At 39.8% G+C, this 22,157-nt stretch overlaps 1 protein-coding gene across 1 annotated transcript in view; it reads left to right on the top strand.

Moving 5' to 3' along the window:
• The window catches only part of ZFYVE26 (zinc finger FYVE-type containing 26), a gene marked incomplete in the record, with an annotated part of 1,901,467 nt that overhangs the window by 1,271,575 nt on the left and 607,735 nt on the right, over positions 1–22,157 (top strand). Inside the window, 1 exon segment of the mRNA XM_073610828.1 lies at positions 16,141–16,178. Coding sequence (XP_073466929.1) covers positions 16,141–16,178 — 38 coding nt within the window.

Genomic DNA, 22,157 nt, shown 5'->3' on the forward strand with positions numbered 1-22,157 from the left:
TTTAACAGAGCACAATTAATGTTTTTGGATATTTTTGTTCATATAACACTGTTATTTTAGAACAACAGACATCAGTGGAGTTTTATATTTATATTTATTTATTTTTATTTTATATTTTAATATTTTAATCACGATCATTATGCACATCTTGCTTTAATGTATTATTATCCATAGTTAAACATAACCAAAATTAATATGGATTCAAGTAGTGGTGTTGTACTCTACTGATGTCTAATATCCTAACTTAGTACCCCACATTTAGCATTGTTACAATAGTAATTCTATTCACTGTTTGTTTAGTTTAAGATATAATATATAAGAGCACAGTTAACAATATTTTAGTTTATCTTTGAGGCTATCCGCCCACATACCGACATGATTCACCCCCACATTCTTATTAAATTGGATCTGTTCCAGCTGGTTTAGATATGTTTATACATATTTTTTCAGACAATTTGTTTTTGTCTTTTTTTTAATTGTTATATTTTTTGGTTCACATGATCTTAGACTGCGTTTGAGACTTACTGGTCTTATAAGGATTCACGGTCGGTTGGAGAACCATCGTTTTCCCAACCCCATACACCTTTTTCGGTGCAAAATTATGATTTTCTTAATATTTGTTATTAGAACAACATATGTTTTTACAAGCAAAAGTAGCTATGGTGCAAATCTATTGTTTTGCCTTATGTACTTTTTAATGGAGAAATGCATTTATGGCCAATTCCTTGTACATCTGGTTGACCTAAGTAGCATTAAAGAGAAGCAGACATCCATACGCTTCTTCCTTTCCCATTCATCTCATACTTTTACTTCCTGATGGACCCCCAAAATACAAATGACCATCATGACCATTACAGTTACTGTATATCACATAATATTCAAGGGTTTAATTCCCCAAATAAAAGGAAAAAAGCCTTTTTACATTACAAGGAATTAAATGCCAAAATAATACTTCTACATCAAACATATTTCATGAAAGATAATCACCCAACATTTTTCCACAAAGCATTTAATCAATCTTTTTATACCTCTACATCTACTAAAACTAAAAGAGTAGCTTTCTTTATCCATCAATCCTTTCCTCTGGAGGTTCAACAGGTTTACAAGGATCTAGACGGTAGATTTATTATTATTAAGGGTATTATATCAGGTAGAGAGTTAACATTTGCTAACATATATAATAATAACAGATGAGCATCTTAATGAGACACAATGTATAGGGATAGGGACAATTGTAGACACACACCCACACTCACTCAGGTTGAACTGGATGGACTGGTGTCTTTATTCAACCTTGCTAACTATGGAACTATGTATATGCACCAAATGGGACTCGAAACACATTTTTCACACAGTTTTTTTTATGTCCTACAGCCTTACCACTCACCGCATATATTATTAGGCGAAGACTTCAACTCTACATTACAACCTACTCTGGATTGTAGCAAACAAAACCCAAATTCAAAAACATTTTCAAAAACCACTTGTACATATATTAATGATTTACAACTTATGACTCATGGAGAGCACTAAACATAGGAGCACGTGAATATACCTTTTATTCACACCCACACAATTCATACTCACACTTGGACTACATTTTTTGCACTCCTGTTATCCTGGCTAATACTCATGATACGTCAATACATCCATGTTCTTGGTCAGATCACCATATCACCACACTAAGCACTCATTTTATTGGTTATACCTCAACACCATACACATGGAGACTTAATGAATCATTGCTAACAGACCCCAAACATCAACAAGAGATTGCCTTAGTGAGATTAGCAGCACACTGTAGTAAGGAAAAATGTGAAAAGATTCACTCCCTTACAAAAGATCTCCAAATATTATATAAAGACCATACCAACACACATAACCCCACTATCTTTAATATGATCTCCCCAAAACTTAATGAATTAGATTTTATACTCACATACAAAGCAGAAAAGGCACTTTGTTGGTCTAAAGCCACATTTTCTTGTCTAGCAATACATATTCCACAATGTTCTCCCGAAAGCTTAATCAATCAATCAATAAGACCCACTCGTTTATAAACTCAAGAATAACGGTAATCAACTGGTCACTCATCCTCAAGAAATATTATCTAATTTCAAAATTTTCTCTCCCCCCCCCCCCCCAACCTCCTCAATCCCACCTTCAGCACGGTCCTGGTTAGATATACTACCCATATCTACACTGACCTCTACACAAATAGACAAATTAAATGTAACATGCACTGATGAAGAAATCCTTTAAATTATTAAATCTCTTAAAAGAGGCTCAGCCCCAGGTCCAGATGGGTTTTCTTCCTTCTATTATAACAATTTCACAAATTTCTAATCCCAAATTTAACAAAGTTATACAATAACATTTTGAAAGGCGATCAGTTCCCAAAGGAAATGTTAATTGCTAACATGTCTTAATTCCAAAACCAAATAAAGACCATACAACAGACCAATTTTAGTAATAAACAATGACCTTAAGATATTTAGCAGACTGTTACCAATAGACTAGCATCAATACTTCCCTCTTTAATATCCCCGTACCAATCTGGATTTATTGCAGGCCGACAAACCACAGATAACATTTGTTCAGTGATGAATATAATTGAGGACGCAAATATTAAACCACAATCAGTTTTGTTATTAACCCTTGATATTAATAAGGCATTTGACGATGTGTCATGGGATTACCTCGATATGGTGTTGCGAAGATATGGATTTGCAGGAGAATTCACTCATGCTTTCCATGGACTTTATCACAACCCCCACACTAGCATAAAGTTACCAGGCTGCAACTCAGAATTTTTCAAGGTGGGTAGAGGTACACATCAGGGATGCCCCCCTTTTGCCATTATTATTTGCGCTAGCTATAGAACCTTTAGCCATGGCAATATTACTACACAAAGATATAAAAGGTTATACATCAAACAACAATACATATAAGTTGAGTATATACGCAAATGATATGATATTATTCCTCACACAACCTAATATAGCACTACCAAACCTTTTACAAACATTAAAGACATTTTCATCACTTTCGGGTTTATCGGTAAATGTTTAAAAATCTATAGGCATGCCAATAAACATACCCCCATCTCAATTAGATATCATTCACACCTCATTTAATTTAACCTGGTCAATGGAGTCTCTCCCTTATCTAGGCATCTACCTCACCCCTTGACATTAACCATTTATCTTCTAAAAACTACCTACCATTATTGAGAATGATGCTTAAATTATGGAAAACTTTACATATATCTTTCTTAAACAGAATAACAGCAATTAAGATGACAATCCTGCCCAAGTTGTTATATTTATTTAGGGCACTCCTAATTAGACTAAATAAATAATAACTAAGTTCCAGTTGGAAATTAACAAATTTGTATGGTAAGATTCTCACCCACGTCTACCTAAAATGGTGTTATGCAAATCGCAGAAAAGTGGCGGATTTGGCCTTTCAGACTTCTGGCTATATTATTTAGCTGCCAGATGGTCACAAATCACCCAATGGCATACCTACAATCCTAAAATCCCATGGGTCAGATTTGAAAGAGATTCAATCCTTCCATATTCTATTTAACGTTTATTATGGGGAAACAAGATCCCAATCCATATTTTAGAAACACTTAATCAACTGGTCTTTCAGTCATGCCAACTTTGGAGGCTATACAATAAGAAACTTAAACTCATCTCTAACACTCCCCCACAGGCCTCTTTCATAGAAGATCCCAAATTTTCACCAGACTATCATGAAAATGGGGAATTCACATGGCAGATTGACAATAACCTGGCATCCCTTTCAAAATGTATAGAAAACTCCTCTTTTACTTCATTCTTCTCATTAAAAACAAGATTTCAGATTCCCAAAAATGAACTGTAATATCGGGGACCATTAGCTCTCGTGGCAGATGCATTTGTCAGTGATTCAAGCCAGTCAGGAACTATATTTAAGGGCATGGTAGCCCATTTTTATTAAAAAGGCAAATAAAAGTACGTAACATAAAGGGTTCCCACGCAGGGGTTCATCTCCAGCAAGTAAACACAATAGAAAATGCTAGCCCACCTGGCTCTCTTTAGCAGTACCTCTGCTCTTTATCCTGGTCACACAGACCACAGGATTCCTCAATGTGGATGGCTTCACTTTAGCGCCCACAGCTCCGCTTCGGCCTTAGTCCTCAGGCCGATCCACTGCCTCTTGCAGTTACACGTTCTGGCTGCCTCCTGCAGCCCCTCTGACTCCTGAAGACCTCCTGTCTCTCAGGGTGTGGAGCAGTCTCCAACTGGGAGCCATGAGGTCTTCCCATACCCTCATTATAAGTGCTGTGCTCACCTGAGCACACACCCTGCTGGTAATCTACAAAGTCTGGACCAAGGGTTGGAGATCCCGTCCCACCCAAGACACTATGGAATCTCCAAACTACAGAGCCCCATGAACGAATACCAAAACCTGGAGAAAACTGCCAGAGCAGTTTTCTCCGTTTCAAATTTACACTCTGTAGCTCTGCACTCAGCCAATATGCAGACTCTGTGTCCACTTTAACCCCATTTTCATAGTGACAGGGACTCTCACTATTACAGAACTCAGAAGATTCTTTCAAATCAGACACTTTGGCAACACATATTTCAAAACAACGCATACAAAACCACCCACATTTTATGAAAATATATGTCTAAGAACACCTAGAGGCTCAGGATTGATATCTGAGATATATATAAACCTGATTAACATTGATTCACAAGAAAATCTCCCTTATGTACACAAATGGGAACTGGAGTGTGATATATAATTTTCAACTGAAATCTGGGATGAATGTATCGACAACCTCCGCAAATGCACAAGATCACTCACTATTAGAGACACAGCAATAAAGTTGTTGACAAGATGGTATTATACGCCCACAAAACTCCATGCCATTTTCCCTTCATACCTCAAACATGCTTTAAGATAGGATGCACGGCTACAGGCTAATTTTCACATATTTTTCTGGGAATGTGAGAAAGTCTAACAAATATGGATACAATTAGAAAACTTTGCATCCAAAATTTCAGGCAATATCATATATCTTACTCTCCCTAACTGTTTATCATTCTCCCCTATCATAGGACTATCCTTCCATCATATGAGACTTGTCCACACAATATGTGTTTCTATACATTGGCTAATTGCTTATCACTGGAAATCTCCCTCAGTACCTCTAGCCCAATTGAAAGTTAGAATAAACAATATTAATCTTATGGAAAAAATAGTTCATACCTTAACATAATACAAATCACATATATGATAAAAAATGGGACCCCTGGTTCACACGTTCTGAGCAATTTTTAAACCCTGAATAAATAATACTTATCATGGAATGTCATTATTAAATGACAGTTGTTTACCTATTTCAATGATATTATTGATTGGAAGATCCTGTGGGTGGAGCTACAACATAGTGCCAAGTAGCAGCGTGAGGCTGTGAGCTCCAGGTGTTCCCCCTGAGCGAACATGTTGAGAGAGGTAAAACTCTCCTGGCGATGCTGGTTTACATCCCCTTTTTCTGGCAATCCTGGAACCCCTGGAAGCCCTTACTGAGTGCCTGTGCCTAATCCTTACCTAGACCCAGACTCCAGCCTCCTGATTGCCTCCCCCTGATCCCGGGACTGAGAGTTCCAGAGTGAGAAGGGGTTGGAGGCTGCAGCTGCTCACCCGTATCGTGAGAGGCGGAGGGTGAAATCGCCTGAGAGTGGAGAGCGGAAGTCAGTTGAAGGAGGACCCAGTGCCGGACGGAGACGGTAGGCATACCACGAGTGGGGCAAAACATTGTGTGGCAGTCTGCCCACTGATATCCCTTGAAGGATATCAAGGAGCTTTTGGTAGCAGAGGCTCACGGAGGGGAGAGGGACAGTCGGTGTGCATGGAGCACTTCTCTGCAGCCGGACCAGCTAGTCTGTAGGACTGAAGAACGTGTAGGAAACATACGGCATTGATAATTAGAGCTGGTGGAAAGGAAAAAAGGAAAACTAAAGTAAAATTTTTATCAGGAGGCTGGTGAGGCAGCATTTAAGGGAAGATTGTTATATAAGCCTTTGAGACATCTGCGCTACCTTGATTGAGCTTGCTATAGCTTTCCTAAATTCACCACCTTGCATCTATGGACTGTCTGCTTGCCTTTTTACTAATGCTTGAACTTTCCTACTAGCTTGATTGAACTTATGTGCATATATTTTTCTGCCTCTACTTGCATAGCCGTATAGTTGCTTATCTGTGGCACCTGCATAACTTTTCACCACCTGAGGAAATATGTGCAATAAGACTTGCGTTTTTATATAACAATTGCACAATACTTATACATATACCAGGACAGCCGCATAGTTGCAAAACTGGCTATAATTTTCTAGTATAAACTTCTACCACTTGAAGAAATGTATGGATTAAGATTGTGTTCTGGTATAATAACTGCAACAATTTACGAAACATCTGAATATCTGCCTGTATTTTTACTTTTACATCTACCCGCTGCTTGTTTATACACCTATACTATTTGTTCGGCCTATGAGGAAACCAAAAAGGATAATTAGTGATTTGTTGGGACTGCTGTGCCTTTGTTCGTGGAACCTGTTCTGTGAGGTGTTTACACTTTTCTCTAGAAGTGGAAGCTGGAAAAATATTAGAGCTATTCAGGCCTATATGGTGAAAAAGGAAAACTAATGTAAAGTCTCGATCTGGCAGTAAGCTGGTGAAGATCTACTTAAGGGAAAGACTATTTTACGTTTGGAGGAGGAGTGTTTCAGCCTGCTTCAGCTTGCTTGAGTCTATAAGTTTGCATTTGCGGACTGTTTGCCTCCCCCCTCCCCCTAATTCTTCCCTCCACCCCTTTTTCCCCCCTTCCATTTAACCTTACAGCTTGAACTTTCTGATTAACCAGATTGAACTTGTTTGCATATATTTCTCTGCCTTTATCTGCACAGTTATATAATCGCAAAGCTGCTTAATATTTTACCTGAATAACTTTTTATTACTCAAGGAGATATATGCAATAAGACTAATACTCTGATTTCACAACTACAAAACATTTAAGAAATATTTGAACATATATACTTATATTGATTTGTTTTTATAGTCTTTAAGGTGGTCTTGTTGGGTATTTACACACCTACATAACAACTAGTTAGCTAGCCAGACAAATAATTTTTTAAAGTTGAGTAGTTCTGAATGTATGTGATTTGAATAAGAGTCATAATTATCTACTTCTCTACCCCTTGGGCATTTCTGTCCCCTTGCAGTCTTACTTGAATTTTTAGCTTCCTCTCTCTCCTGAATATTTGCCTTCACACAGATTGCATGCTGACCTTGCATTAATTTTATATAGCTACTTGAATATCTACTTGTATCCCCTATACGTGGGTATACTAATTTATATATATCGAGAAGGTAGTAGCTCACTTCAATATAAAGAGTGTAGATAGGTCTAAGCATATTTTTGTATGAAGTGACTAAACATTTGCATTATTATTTGCATTTTTATCTGAAAAAAATGTTTTGGGTATAATTTACTCCTATGCAAGTGTCTACCTGACCGGTACTTTTGGTGGCAGTTAAAGCAATTTGATAGGAGGGAACAATGAAAGGAGTCAAAACTAATCAAGCAGAAAACTCTATAAAGACATACATGGTAAAGGATAAAACAAACGAAATAACGGAACAGACAGTTGACAGTGTGGAGGAATTAACCCCTGGGTCAGAGGGGCAGACAAATAAAACTGATCTGGGAGAAGAGGGAGAACCGCAAAAGGATCAAAAACAACAGACAATGGAGAGGGAAACAGCCTACAAGCACTCCCTACAAAGCAAGATATGGTAGACATGATGTGTCACTTAAAATGCATGATTAAAGGAGAATTGAATACCACAAGAATGGATATACAGAATGTGCTACAAAGGGTAGAAGAATCTGAAGCTCATTTAGATGTTCATAAAAAAAGCGATTATGGAGTTGCGGGAGAGAGCTGAATTGGACTGGCTGAACTTAAGAATTTGGGGCCTGCCAGAGTCCGTGAAAAATACTGATCTAGAGAAAACGGTCCGTGAGGTGTTTAATAAAATATTGTAAAAAGAAATATCATCTCCTATACGCTTTGAAAGAGTACATAGCATACAAAAAATAACTATGCCATCAACAGATACCGCAAGAGACGTAATCGCAAGATTTTCTCATTATGAAATTAAGCAACAAGTTTCACATGGTATGAGAAGTGCCACACCGATTGAATTTAATGAAGTTGAAATACTGATCTTTACAGATCTATCACAAGAGACTTTAGCCCATAGGAGGGCTATGAAACGATTGATAACTCAGCTACAAGGGAAAAATATCTCCTATAGATGGGGGTTCCCTGCTTGTTTAATTGTGAAAAATCAGGGGATTTCAGCTATACTGTGATTTCCAGAAGATTTGAAAGATTTCTGCAGCAAACTAGATTTGCCATTGGTCAACTTGGAAAACTGGAAAAAAAAACCTAGGATGGGGGAAACTGAAAGATCAGTCTTGGAATAAAGTATAGAGCCCTAAGATTAGAATTAAAACGGAAGTCAATAGTAAAGCGGTGAAATAAGGGGTAAGGGGGAAATGTGCCGGCAAGGGAGGGAGAATCACTCAGCAGGTACACTGGGGTTTGGCGATGCCTGCCTGCACTCTTAGAACCATTCCCTGAAGGGGAATGAGGTCTGGGGGTTCACGCGGGCATACAAAACCCCCCAAGGGAGGCCCTGTCGGGCTGGGCGCCCATATTCTATGCGGCAGTCCGATGGGGTATATCAGTGATATTCAGTGGGGGAGGGGTGAATGGCATAAGGAAATCTGAATGGGGTAAAATAGATGGGGTTGGGTTGAGTTGGTGATCTGTCTTTAGTTTTTTGTTGTTACTTAAATGGATCACCCTAAAGGAAGTGGAAGAATTATATTTCTCTCCTATGATTAATGCTTTCTTCAGCCTATGCCTCTCATATATTTGAGAGATGATGCCCTTAAAGTTAGTTACCTATAATGTGAGAGGTTTAAACAGCCCCAATAAAAGGCACCAAATAATGCAGGAATTGAAAAGTTGGTCATCAAACATTGTCTTTTTACAGGAGACTCATCTTAAATGGTCTTCCAGGGTTGGACTGAGCTCAAAAGATTTTCCAGTTTGGTTTCATGGATACTCCCCTAATGAAAGTTCTAAAGGAATAGCAATAGGTTTTGATAGGAATACACCATTTACTTTAAAAGCAATGGAGTCTGACTCCGAAGGAAGGTACCTATTTATTAAGGGTTCCCTGTTTAATAATAAGTATACACTTGTTAATATTTACTGCCTTAATATTCACCCTTGTGTTTTTTTTGAGAAAGATATTGAGTAAGTTAGACGATTTTAAGGAGGAAAAAGTTATTATGGCAGGAGACTTTAATTTTGTGCTTGATCCAACTCTTGACACTTAACCTATCTCTCTGTGTTCAGAAGGGAAAAACCTTAAAGCGGCCAAACAAAAATTATATAGCAACAATTAGTGGAGGATTATGCATCCTAAGAGGAGTGACTTCACATATTATTCTCAAGTTCATTCCTCTTACTCAAGAATTGACTATGTCTTTCTAGACCACCAGCTTTTAGAGGTCCTATTAAAGTTAGAGGTGAAGTTGATCACCCTCTCGGATCATGCTCCAGTTTTAGTAAGCTTGAATATGAAGGATATACCGGTTAGGCAAAGATCCTGGAGGGTGGATGAATCACTCTTGCATGATCATGCTGTATTGGAAGATTTGGAAAAAGATCTGAATTTGTTTTTTAAGGAGAATAACATAGAGAATATAGTGCCAACTATACTGTGGGAGACTCATAAAGTATTTATGAGAGGGAAATTAATAGCAGAGGGGGCCAAGAGAAAAAATTTTTAGACTGCACAAAAAAACTCCCTTTTACAAGAGATCCAACAGTTGGAACAGATACATAAAAGGATAAGGGACAATAAGGTAATGATTGAGATAACAGAAAAGTGGGAAGCATTTAGGGATTTAATGGAGCAAGATACCAAAAGAATGTTTATTAGAACAGCTAAAAGGCAATATGAATATGGCAATAGACCAGGGAGATTACTGGCAGGGGTGATTAAACCTAGAAGAAATCCAAATTTTATTCAGAAAATGAAAGATAAAAAAGGAGAGATAAAACACTCTACTAGGGATATCAGCAGAATTTTTATGAAATATTATCAATCACTTTATAGAGTAAACAATATCAAAAACTCTGATGAGGCTCAAAACAGCAGAAATAAAATAGAACAGTATTTACGGAACATAAAGCTACCTGTCTTACTGGAGGAGGACTCAAACGAGTTAGGGAAATTTCTAAGGAAGAAATAGAGGAGGCAATTAAAAAAAAAGTAAGGCTGGAAAGAGCCCGCGTCCAGATGGGTACACATCACTATATTTTAAAAAGTTTATGGGAATTCTGACTCCTTATTTTCATTCATATATGAATTCTATTGGGGCGGGCTTAAAGATACATGAAGAAGCCTTGGGGGCCTATATTACACTCTTGGTAAAGGAAGGGAAAGATCCAACTCTCTGCTCCAGTTTTAGGCCAATAGCCCTTATTAATGAAGATATGAAAATTTATGTGAGGATATTGGCCGAGAGACTGAAGCAAAATATGCCAGAAGGTATAGGAAAGGATCAAGCGGGATTTGTCTCCGGGAGAGAAACAAGGGATAATATCCTAAAAACAATTATTTTAATGCATGAAGCAAAAAAAAGCAAGAAACCCGCTCTTTTTCTATCAATAGATGCCGAAAAGGCTTTTGATAGACTAGATTGGGACTTCATGCTCGGGACACTGCATAAATCTGGCATAGGACCACGTATGCTGAGGTTGATTAAGGCTTCGTACTCTAAACCCACGGCCCAAATTCTAGTAAATGGCACTTTATCAGAACCCTTTAGGCTCTATAATGGTACACGTCAGAGCTGCCCACTTAACCTTTTACTTTTTGTGTTTTTTCTGGAACTTTTTTTGGCTTCTATAAGAGCCAACTATGAGATTAAAGGTATAGAAACTGCGGGACAAAAATATAAGCTATCTGCTTTCGCGGATGATATGTTTTATATAATGTATCCCTCACAAACCCCTCCAAAGATCATGGGAGAATTGAGTAGTTATGGGGCTGTTTTGAATTCAAGGATTAATATGGAGAAAACGGAGATATTAAATATCTCTGTCCCCCAGCTGAAGGTAGGCTCCTCAGAGCTCTTTTTCCCTGTGGAAACAAAAGGGATTAAAATATCTGGGAATATACCTGGCAGTATCAACAACAGATTTATACCAAGATAATTATGTTCCCTTATTGAATAAAATTAAACAAGACTTGAAAGGGTACCCTGCACATAGACTATCATGGATTGGTAGGATAAATGTGATTAAAATGATGATCCTTCCGAAAGCTCTGTACATCTTCCAAAGCCTTCCGATTAATATCCCTGAAGCATACTTCAAAATTCTTAGATTGATTCTGCTGAATTTCGTATGGAATAACAAAGGCAATCGTATTGCCTACAAAATAATGAGTAGACCAAGAGAGAAGGGGGAGTGTTCCCTCCAGATTTTGGAAAATATCATGAGGTGGCAGTATTACGGAGGATCTCGGACTGGGTCCACGGCTCACCGTATAAAAAATGGGTGTCCTTAGAGCAAAGTGTGAGTAAAGCGGCTCTAGACCAGATTATTTGGATCCCAAAGCAATATAGAGGCCTTTCGGGAGAAACGGCACCAATTTCTATAGAAATATTTATGGGATAAATTACTTAAAAGTATATCATGGCAGCATAATAGCCCTTTGACCCCCTTGACAGGTAACAACTTTTTCCCGCCGGGGAAAGATAATAATCAGTATCTAAAATGGACCCAATCGGATCAGTTGAGGCTTAAAGATGTCTTAAAGGGGAACGCTCACTAATGGAGCTGCGGGAGAGGTATGGTACAACCCCATGGGATGTATGGATATATAGACAGCTCCAACATTTTGTGGATTCTCTCCCAAAACCTCTCCATGCGGCTTCCAGGTTAAACTCGTGGGAAAGATTAATTGATCAAGGGGGAATAAATAGACAAGGGATTTCAAATATTAAAAGGATGTTGATATCCCCTTTGGATGATGGATCCGCGTGTCCATTTGGAAGCTGGGAAATGGAGTTGAATCCGGAACTACCTGAAGAAATGAAAAATAAGGTTTTAGATTATGTCCACTCTACTTCAATCATATAGGGTGGAAATAATAGATTTCATTAAAAAAATCAGTGGACACGAAGTTGGATCCGTGGCAATGCTTGTTCCATGCGATGAATTAAGAGCAGCAATTACTCCTTTTTTGCTGAATGCAGCAAGAGCATTAATCCCTAAACAATGGGGGTCTAAGATGGCGCCGACAATGGAAGAAGTAATCCACTTGTAAAATGACTCTGAAGTAAGATTTGCTAATATTTGGAAAGGATGGTTAGAATTTAAACAATCTCCGGTATACGTGAGATATATGGGAAGTAAAGGTAGTAAATAAGGTTCTGCACCTGGCCCCTCCCCTTTCCTTGGGGGGGAGGGGGAGTAGTGTGTGTGGGTGTTTTTTTTTTTCTCTCTCTATCCCTCATGAAGAGTACACATTATTAGGGGTATATAGTGGTGGTTGAGAGATAAGACTCTCTCCACCTCATAAATAAATACAGAATAGGGTTTGGGAAGATCACAGATTCATATATATATATATATATATATATATATATATATATATATATATATATATATATATATATATATATATATATATATACATGAGGTATTACCTAAGAGCACTTAATAAATAAGGAAGGGGTGGGAGAATGTGTTTACTAAATAAACAATTTTGATCAGAGCGAGGATGGGAGGATAGGCACTTCACGGTAAGGAATAATGAGTTGGGGGGGTGGGATGTATATAAAAACATATTATAAACTTAATGGGAGGGGGGGGAAGGGAGAGGGGAAGGGGGAGGGAGAAGAGGGGTGAAGAAAGAGCGGAGAGGGAACGAAGAAGGAGAGAAAGGAAATGGGTCCCTCCCCTTTCTCCTTCTTTTTTTCGGGGGGGGGGGGGGTTGGAGAGGGGATTGGGAGCTTAAGTGCAGTATCTTTATTTCTAAATTAATTATACATTTTCAGAAATATGGTCATTTGAGAGGGGATGATAAATCCATTTTTTCTTTGTTCTTGTTTTTTGTATTTGTATATGTGTATGTATTTTCTTTTCTGAATGTTTTGTATTTATGTATTTGGAATGACATGGACAATTTTGTATGTTTATAATAATTTAATAAAAATAATTGAAACACATATTTTTGATTGGATGCAATGTACATCTACAATTTTACGTAATACATTGACTTTTTTTTTTCCTCTACTAGGAAATCCTATATTTTGCATTTCTCTAGATATATGATATCATATTGCTTGTACCACTATTTAGTACCCAATAAAAAGTTTGTAAACAAAAAAATAATATGCTCCGTTTCTGTAATCCTATTAGAGCCGCTGCGCACTCATATGTTATAATACATTACAGTTTTTTTTGTAAAACAATTAAACAGTTCTTACACCACCTACCCTCCAATTTTTGAGATCCTCTTTACCTCTGTCACCAGACACAGGTTATATATCTACAGGTTAATAAAACTCCAACCTTGAATCTCCCCCCCTTTTCTCTCTCCTTTTTTTTTCCATCCGATTGCTTGTCAGGACAGCACCTGGAAAGAGTGCAGCCCCACCCAGTTACCCAGAAAACACTGCAGCACGTTCTTTAACCACTTGCTAACCAGCCGCCGCAGTTACACTGCTGCAAGCTGGCTCAACTGCGCAAATTGGCGTAGCTGTAAATTGATTTATGCACTAGCTTCTATGGTTGTGTGCGCTGCCAGGCCAGCGAGGGAGCCAGTCAGCGGGTCAGGTGGACATAGCGTCTGCCAGCCGCCCAATATCCTTCACTGCAGAGACAGAACGGTGATCTGCTGATGTAAACAAGGCAGATCTTCATTCTGACAGGGGATCACACTGAGATCTTGTCTTTCTACTATGCAGGAAGACAGATCTCTGTGTTATCCCAGGCAGCCCATCCCCCATACAGTTAGTAAACAGACCCAGGGAACACAGTTAACCCTTTGATTGCCCCTGATGTTAATCCCTTCCCTGCCAGTGTCATTAGTACAATGTCATTGCATATGTTTAGCACTGATTGCAGGACTTATCCCTCTACCCCCCTTTTCCCTTATTCAATTAATACTTTGCTGTTGAGACCATGCTCCTGGCTGCCCTCGGTCTCTTCTGCTTTAGGGTGACCCTGAGTCCTCGGACTTAGGGCCTATATTTGGTTGGTAGGTGGCCACTGTTGTTGGCCCTTAGTGACCTTCATGGACCTTTGGTTTATCCCACTAGGTCGCCCAGTGGACAGTTATTATTTATAAAAATTCTTTGATCCGACTTTCCCAGCCCACACCTTCCTGCTAAGTTCATTCTGCTGTACCCATGTGTGGGTGAATGTTTGTTAAAATGTTATGTTTATTACAATAAAAATTATTGTACCAGAAAAAAAATTGGGATTGAAAGTTTCCCCATTTGGTAACATGAAACTGGTACCTACATTGATCCATGGACAGAAGTTACAATTGCCACAGCTATAAATGCCTAGTGGTTGAGTAACAGGTATAGAATTTGGTATAAAGTGGCTCTGAATTAGTCTGTCCCCCAAGGGATGTCGTTTTTCTTAAAACTATTTCAGGATAGTTACCTATATATTTGCTGACAATAGGGTCCTCCTGAAGTAGATGCCAATGGTTATGGAGGATACTATGCAATAAGTGATGCCGGAAGGAAAATCTGGTAATAATTTTAACTGTAGGTTGCAAGTTCTATCGTGAGCGGGTTTAGTATAACACAGATGTCTTAGATTGTTGGAAAGCTCTGTTAAATGCTTTGTGCAATAGTGATTTGGAATAACCTATGACTAAAAGAGGTCAGAGTTTATCTGCTTGCAATTTGAACTCATAATCATGGCTACAGTTGCATCTTAAATGGATGTATTATGCATAGGGAATGCTTCTAATGAGTGCCGGTGGGTGGGCACTGGTCACATGCAGTATAACATTGCCTGCTGTACTTTTACGGTATAGGGTGGTTGCTAAACAGTTATTTTGATATTTATATATTTGTAAGTCTGAGAAAATTATGGAATCAAAATGATAGGTATGTGTAAACTGAAAGGGTAAGTTCACCTTTACAGAAAAATCTGTAGGGTGAACTTACACTGGGCCCCTTCCCCCCGATCCCCCTGACCTGAAGTCCGGCGATCACCCGCTCTGACATATCTGACATCCCCTTTACTGCTTCGGGGATTTGAAATCCTGTCGGCTAAAGGTACGTATAGGAGGCATTCTAATTTGTCAGCGCTGACCAATCAGAGCCTGCATAGCTTGTCCTGCCAGCACTGGAGAAGAGGAGAGAAAGCTGCGAGGATTTCAAATCCCTGGACCAGTAAAGCGGCTGTGCGATGTTTCAAAATGGGAGATCGCGGGACTCCAGGTCAGTGGGACTGGGTGTGATGGGGAGGGGGGTCCAGTGTAAGTTCACCTTACAGATTTTCTGTAAAGGTGAACTTACACTTTTTGAAGATGTTATTTAACTTACTGATGAATGTTTCAAAAGATTCAACTGAGTGGGTCTAAATAAAAAAAATGTCATCTATATATCTGTACCAGCATAACAAATGATCAAGATATGCACTTAGTGTTTCATCAGAAAATATTTTCCGTTCCCACCCCCCCAGGTACAGGTTGGCGTAGGCCGGTGCACAACATGTGCCCATGGTCACGCCCTGTACCTGGAGGAAGTGGGACCCATCAAAAGTGAACAAATTGCGTGTCAGAATGAACAGAAGCAATTTCAGAATAAATTTGTTGATTTTCCCATTTTACTTGCTCCTGTTGCATAAGAAAGGTGTGAATTGTCTTGACGCCCTTTCAGATGTTACTGATAGATAAAAAATCTTTAGTATTGTAGTATAAAACTTGTTAAATAAACTTTTTTTTTTTTTTTTTTTTTAGTGATTCCAAAACAGAGGAAGACTTGGAGTACATGGAAGGTAACCATTTTCTGTACATTAAAAATGTATTTCCATGTGCTATGCAAATATTGGGCGAGTCATCCTGGAGTATGCTGAATTTCTAACAGTATTTATTGACTAAATACTGTATTAAACTGTATTGGTAAATACACAGAAATGTTAACACAAAAGGCTTTATACTGTGCTAAAAACCATAGAATGAATTTAGACGAGTCACCTGCACCATTCTTTTGTAGACATTTACAGGATGTATACCTGGAGTTGCCAGAGGATTAGGATTGTTTAAGCTTGAGGTGCGCATTCACTTTTATTTTAAAAAGCTTGTTGCGTGGCCTGACGCTACATGGAGTAGGACGTGTTCTGAGCAGCTCCGCACATCAATCCTGTAACCCTCGACATCCTACAATCCTCAGGTGAAATCCCTTCACCATAATTATTCCATTGCATACTCCAGATCTTGGGCAACATGTCTCCACCAAAATCTCAGAAATCCGTCACATCTAAGTTGGATCAGTACCGCTGACAAGAGAAAGAAGATCAGGCGGAAAATGGCAGCGCATAATGAGGAGCGCACGGCGGGAGACACAGATAAACTGCTAGAAGCAATAACATTTTGCCGAACATCGCTCACCTAACAGATAGAAGTCAAGGTGGATATATTCCTGATTAGACAGGACTTTCACAAACTCCGTTACCGAGTCAAGGAAACTGAGACCCGTATCAGCACTATGGAAGACACCATTCCCCCGATGCGAACAGAGGTAAACCATATGAAACATTAAATTCAACAGTTATTCTCCAAACAAGAAGACATGGAGAACAGGAGTAGGAGATGTAACCTCCGCCTCATCGGTCTTCCAGAGGGAGCAGAAGGTAAAGACCCTACTCGATTCTTAGAGCAAATACTCACAAACACGTATGGCAGAGAGGCCTTCTCCCCCATGCTGGCAGTTGAGAGAGCGCATCGTATGCCGGCCAGACCACCGCCACAGGGAGCCCCACCACGCACCTTTATAGCCAAAATGTTGAATTACAAAGACAGAGATGCGGCCTTGCGATTAGCAAGGGAAAGAGGCAATATCCCTTTTGGAAATGTTAAAATAGCACATTCCCTGACTTCTCCGCGGAGGTCCAGCGGCGCAGGCAAAACTGCATGGAAGCCAAGCGCAAACTCAGACACCTAAATATGAAGTACGCCATGTTGTTTCCAGCACGTCTCAGAGTAGAACGCGATGGCCGCGCATCTTTTTTTGAAGACCCTGCAGAGCTGATGGCCTGGGTGGAACGTCGCAACACTTTAGACAAGGCGGACTAATATAACTGTGAGTATGCAACCTTACACTAAGTATATATATACAAGATCCTGGAATAGATGCAGCCGTCATCTGTAGTCAACCCACGTTATTGGACGCTCAGTCATTTTACTTTACCATCCACCAGTTGTTACCGTTGTGGATTAAGCTGAAAAAAGGCTTCATAGAATGACTAGTCGGTTGCATATGTTTCGCTTCTACTACTACTAACTTAGTTCAAGAATTGCGGGATAACACTGACACGTTATGTTGTGAATCTCCTGGGATTTTTATTACCCATAATGGGATCAACCTAAATCTACCAAGCTACAATAGCAGCAGGAGCCGTGGACAGTTGGAGTCCTACTAACCACAGGTAGAGTGCAGCGTGACTTGCCCCCTTGCACTTCTGGAGATGGCGGCTCAGGAGGTAGGAGACACTGCAATGCCAAGCTCAACATGGAGCAGACAAATGTTGAACACTTCAATATCGACCAGCCTGTTGTTTTTTTTTTTCGTTCTCCTTTCTACGGAAAACAGGCCTAATTCCACAGTGCAGTGGCCCCTCTTATTCCAACTAATGTTTTTTGGTTTCCCCTTTAAAAATACCGTCATGTCCGGGACTGCAACAAAAGTTTTGTTAAGGGATTATGCTCGCATCAGTTGGGAAAGATGCAGGGCGGGGAGGGGGGAGGGAGAAGGGGAAAACATGAAGTTGAATATAAAAATGCATGTTTTAATTTTAATTTTCATATATACAGTGAGAGTATATTTCATATCAAAATGGTATTTTCTGGATACTTATAGTGTATCGTCTCACCTGATTTCTCTGCTTAGACGGATTCCATCACCCCGCTCTGGGGGGAATAAATATTATAATGGCCTCAGGTCATGTAGTTACAAACAACAATGTCACAAGTGTCTTTGAAATTCCTTACCTGGAATGTGAGGGGGCTGCGTGACAAGATTAAGCGCGCGGCAGCCCTCACATTCCTTAAAAAGCAAAGAGCGGATGTGGTGGCATTAGTTGAGATGCATATAGAAGGCAGGCTTCAGACGACACTTCGTCGGCCGTGGGTGGGATGGTTGTTCCATTCAGTTTACACACCCCACTCCAGAGGAGTGTCTGTACTCATTGCAAAATCTGTACATTTTGAACTATGTGAATTACAAACGGATCCACAGGGCCGATACGTATTCATATCTTCTAAGCTACATGGGGAACCTTTTTTGATTATGGCTGTTTATGTCCCTCCTCCATTCTCCACCCCTATAATACTAGAAGGAATTTCCTTTATAGCTCGATACCCCACAGCCCAAATAATATGGATGGGAGACTTTAATACCACACTTAATGAAGACCTAGACAGATTAAGACCAGTAAGACTCAACACAACCACTACCAGAGACACCAGACTTTCTAAACTTCTCTCCCCTTTTCATCTAATAGACACCTGGATACACAAATTTCCACACACACGCACCTACTCCTGCTTTTCAACAACACACAATACCATGTCGCGGATTGATTTTATTTTCATATCTTTAAAGTTATCATCACGTCTCTTAGAGGCAAAATTCGGTCCCAGGTTGCTTTCAGACCACACTCCATATTGGATCATGCTCAGCTTCCCCATTGACAAACCACCGAGTTCATGGCGCTTGAACCCATTTTGGTTAACACTACTACCTGAAGACGATAGTCTAACGGCTGAATGGGGCAGATTTTTTGCAGAAAATGCGGACTCTGCCTCCTCCTTGATAGTATGGGAAACTTTCAAGTTACATGCTCGGGCTTCCCTAATAACCTGCATTAACAGGATAAAAGCAGACTCAGCAGAAATATATGACAAGGCGGTGACCGAACTCTCATCTATAGAACGAACATACTATGCTGACCCCTCTCCGATCAATGCCTCTACCCTTAAATTACAGACAAGGGTAGTAAACCAGCTACAATACGAAAAAGCTAGACAAAAATTATTTTTTGCCAAACAGAAACATTTCGAACAGGGGGAAAGAGCTGGCAAACTTCTTGCATATCTGGCTTATAGTGAAGATAAACCTCCGGTAGTCATCACGCTTCTGAACTCAGGTGGTCAAAAAAACTCAGACCCCCCTAGTGTTTCATCCAAGTTCAGGGAATTCTTCGAAGACTTATATACATCCACGGTCCAAGAGGGAACCAATGGTATGGATTCTTTTCTGGAGGAGTTTACATTCCCTCAACTTACGGATGAGCAAATATGCCTACTTGAAGCCCCTCTCACCAGAGAGGAAATAGATATCGCAATCACGAGCTTTGCCAGATCCAAATCCCCTGGATCGGACGGCCAACCAATAGAGTTTTACTCTCAATATAGTGAGATAATCACTCCCAAATTACTGGTCCTTTACAATGACATGTTCAAATCACTCACTCTGCCACTCTCCATGAGCGAAGCCACAATAGTTCTTATACCTAAGCCGAGCAAGGACCCGGGCTACCCAGAGTCTTATCGCCCTATTTCATTATTACAGGTTGATATCAAAATCCTAGCCAAGATACTCGCTATACGCCTAAATCAAGTAATACTTACCCTTATACATGCTGATCAGGCGGGCTTCATGCCTGGGCACAACACTTCATTTAATCTCCGGAAACTATTTATTAACTTGCAAGCTACACTTGACAATATCGGCACACGAGTAGTAGTGACCCTTGATACGGCCAAAGCATTCGATTCGGTAGAGTGGAGATATCTTTGGGGCTGCCTCGAGAGACATGTCTTTGGTCCAAACTTTATCAAATGGGTCCAATTACTATATCAAAAACCTACAGCTAGAGTGGTGGCAAATGGATGGCCGTCTCAGAAGTTTGACCTCCATAGGGGCACGAGGCAAGGCTGTCCACTATCCCCATTACTCTACGCTCTGGCTGCGGAACCACTAGCTATCTCTGTCCGGGCAAACCCTGAGATCATGGGATTAAAAGTTGGACCCCTCACGGAAAAAATCAGCATGTACGCTGACGATACATTACTATACCTAGCTGACCCAGGTTTTTCACTCCACCAAGCCCTTCAAACAATTGAACGCTTCGGGAAATTTTCTGGCCTCAAGATAAATTGGGGGAAATCCCAAATCTTACCAATCGACACCTTTCCACTCACAGAGTTCCAAGCCAGTTTGCCACTGCAGAGAATAGACAGAATTAAATACCTAGGAATATCTACTTCCAGAAATCCAGCAGATTACATAACACTTAACATTAAACCACTTATTTCCCTTATCAAAACTAAAATTCAAATATGGACCCGATTGCCCTTAGGGATCTGGGGTCGCATTAATCTTATTAAGATGGTATTGCTTCCCAAAGTACTATATATCCTCTGGCACACCCCAACCTATATACCTCTAAAACACTTAAAACTACTCGAGTCCTTTCTTAGACCCTTTGTGTGGGGGGAAAGCAGACATAAATTGTCATGGCAAGCTCTCAAAAACCCGACGGACATGGGGGGCACAGCACTTCCAGACCTTAACCATTACTACATTGTGTCCCAATTGTCCCAGCTGTTTCACATAGACAAGGTGGACAGTGAAAGATTTTGACTACTATTATGCCCACAGTGGGCACAACGAACCACAGATCCAATATATGCTATTACCATGGGCACAAAGACCCCTGAAGGAAGTAGTGACAGGAAATCCTTGGTATATCATTATAGACGCATTTGGGAACTTGCCAATAGTAAACTCACCATACCTATACATAATGACCACACTCCCCTTTGGTATAACAGAAATTTACCAGAGCTTCAGCAAATCCAAAATCCAGAGCTTTGGATTGACCAGGGCATATTCTACCTGCACCACATATGGTCAAACGGGGCCCTTAAGGATTTTAACACCCTTAAAGAAGAATTTCTCCTACACAGCCATATGCTATTCAGATTTCTTCAGTTGAGACACGCAGCACAGACACAGTTTTTGCAGTCTCCGCCACAATCAACACTTAATCCTATACTAGCAATTATAAAAGACACATATCCAAAAAAACTAATTTCATGCTTAACACACCGGTATCCACCAAAATAGCATACAGCCTCAAACCCCGCTGGGAAAGAGATATAGGCCCAATAGAAGATGAGGAATGGGAAGAAGCACTGGAAACATGTAAAGAGGTCTCACCTAAACTGTCGGACAGATTAACAAATATCAACATAATACACCGAACATACCTAACCCCACTTAGAGTGGCTAGATATAAGCAAAATCGCTCGGTCTTGTGCCCAATGTGTAAGTCCGCAAGTGGTACATTTTTCCACCTAATTTGGTCCTGTCCACAAATACAAGGTCTCTGGAAGCAAATTGTAAACTTTTTGCACGACAGCATGGGCTCCCCCCGTAGCACTAGACCCAAAACAGTGTTTGCTGGGCATATTCCCGGATCCTCTAGAAAAATACACCAAAATATTTCTACAGGAAACTCTCTTTTCATGTAGAAAGATAATATCTAGGAAATGGATGCGGCCATCACCCCCTGAGACTAAGGAGTGGAGATCAGATATAAATGGGACTCTCCCTTACAAAAGGTTTATATACATAAACAGGGGCTGCCCGGATAAATTCAATAAAATATGGGATCGCTGGTTACAGGATTCGGAAACTTGCTCATTATTGATGAATATTTCCTTTGTACCAGAACTATGTTATTCACCGG

The sequence above is a fragment of the Aquarana catesbeiana genome, linkage group LG13 (genome assembly GCF_042186555.1).
Source record: "Aquarana catesbeiana isolate 2022-GZ linkage group LG13, ASM4218655v1, whole genome shotgun sequence".
Taxonomy (NCBI): Eukaryota; Metazoa; Chordata; class Amphibia; order Anura; family Ranidae; genus Aquarana; species Aquarana catesbeiana.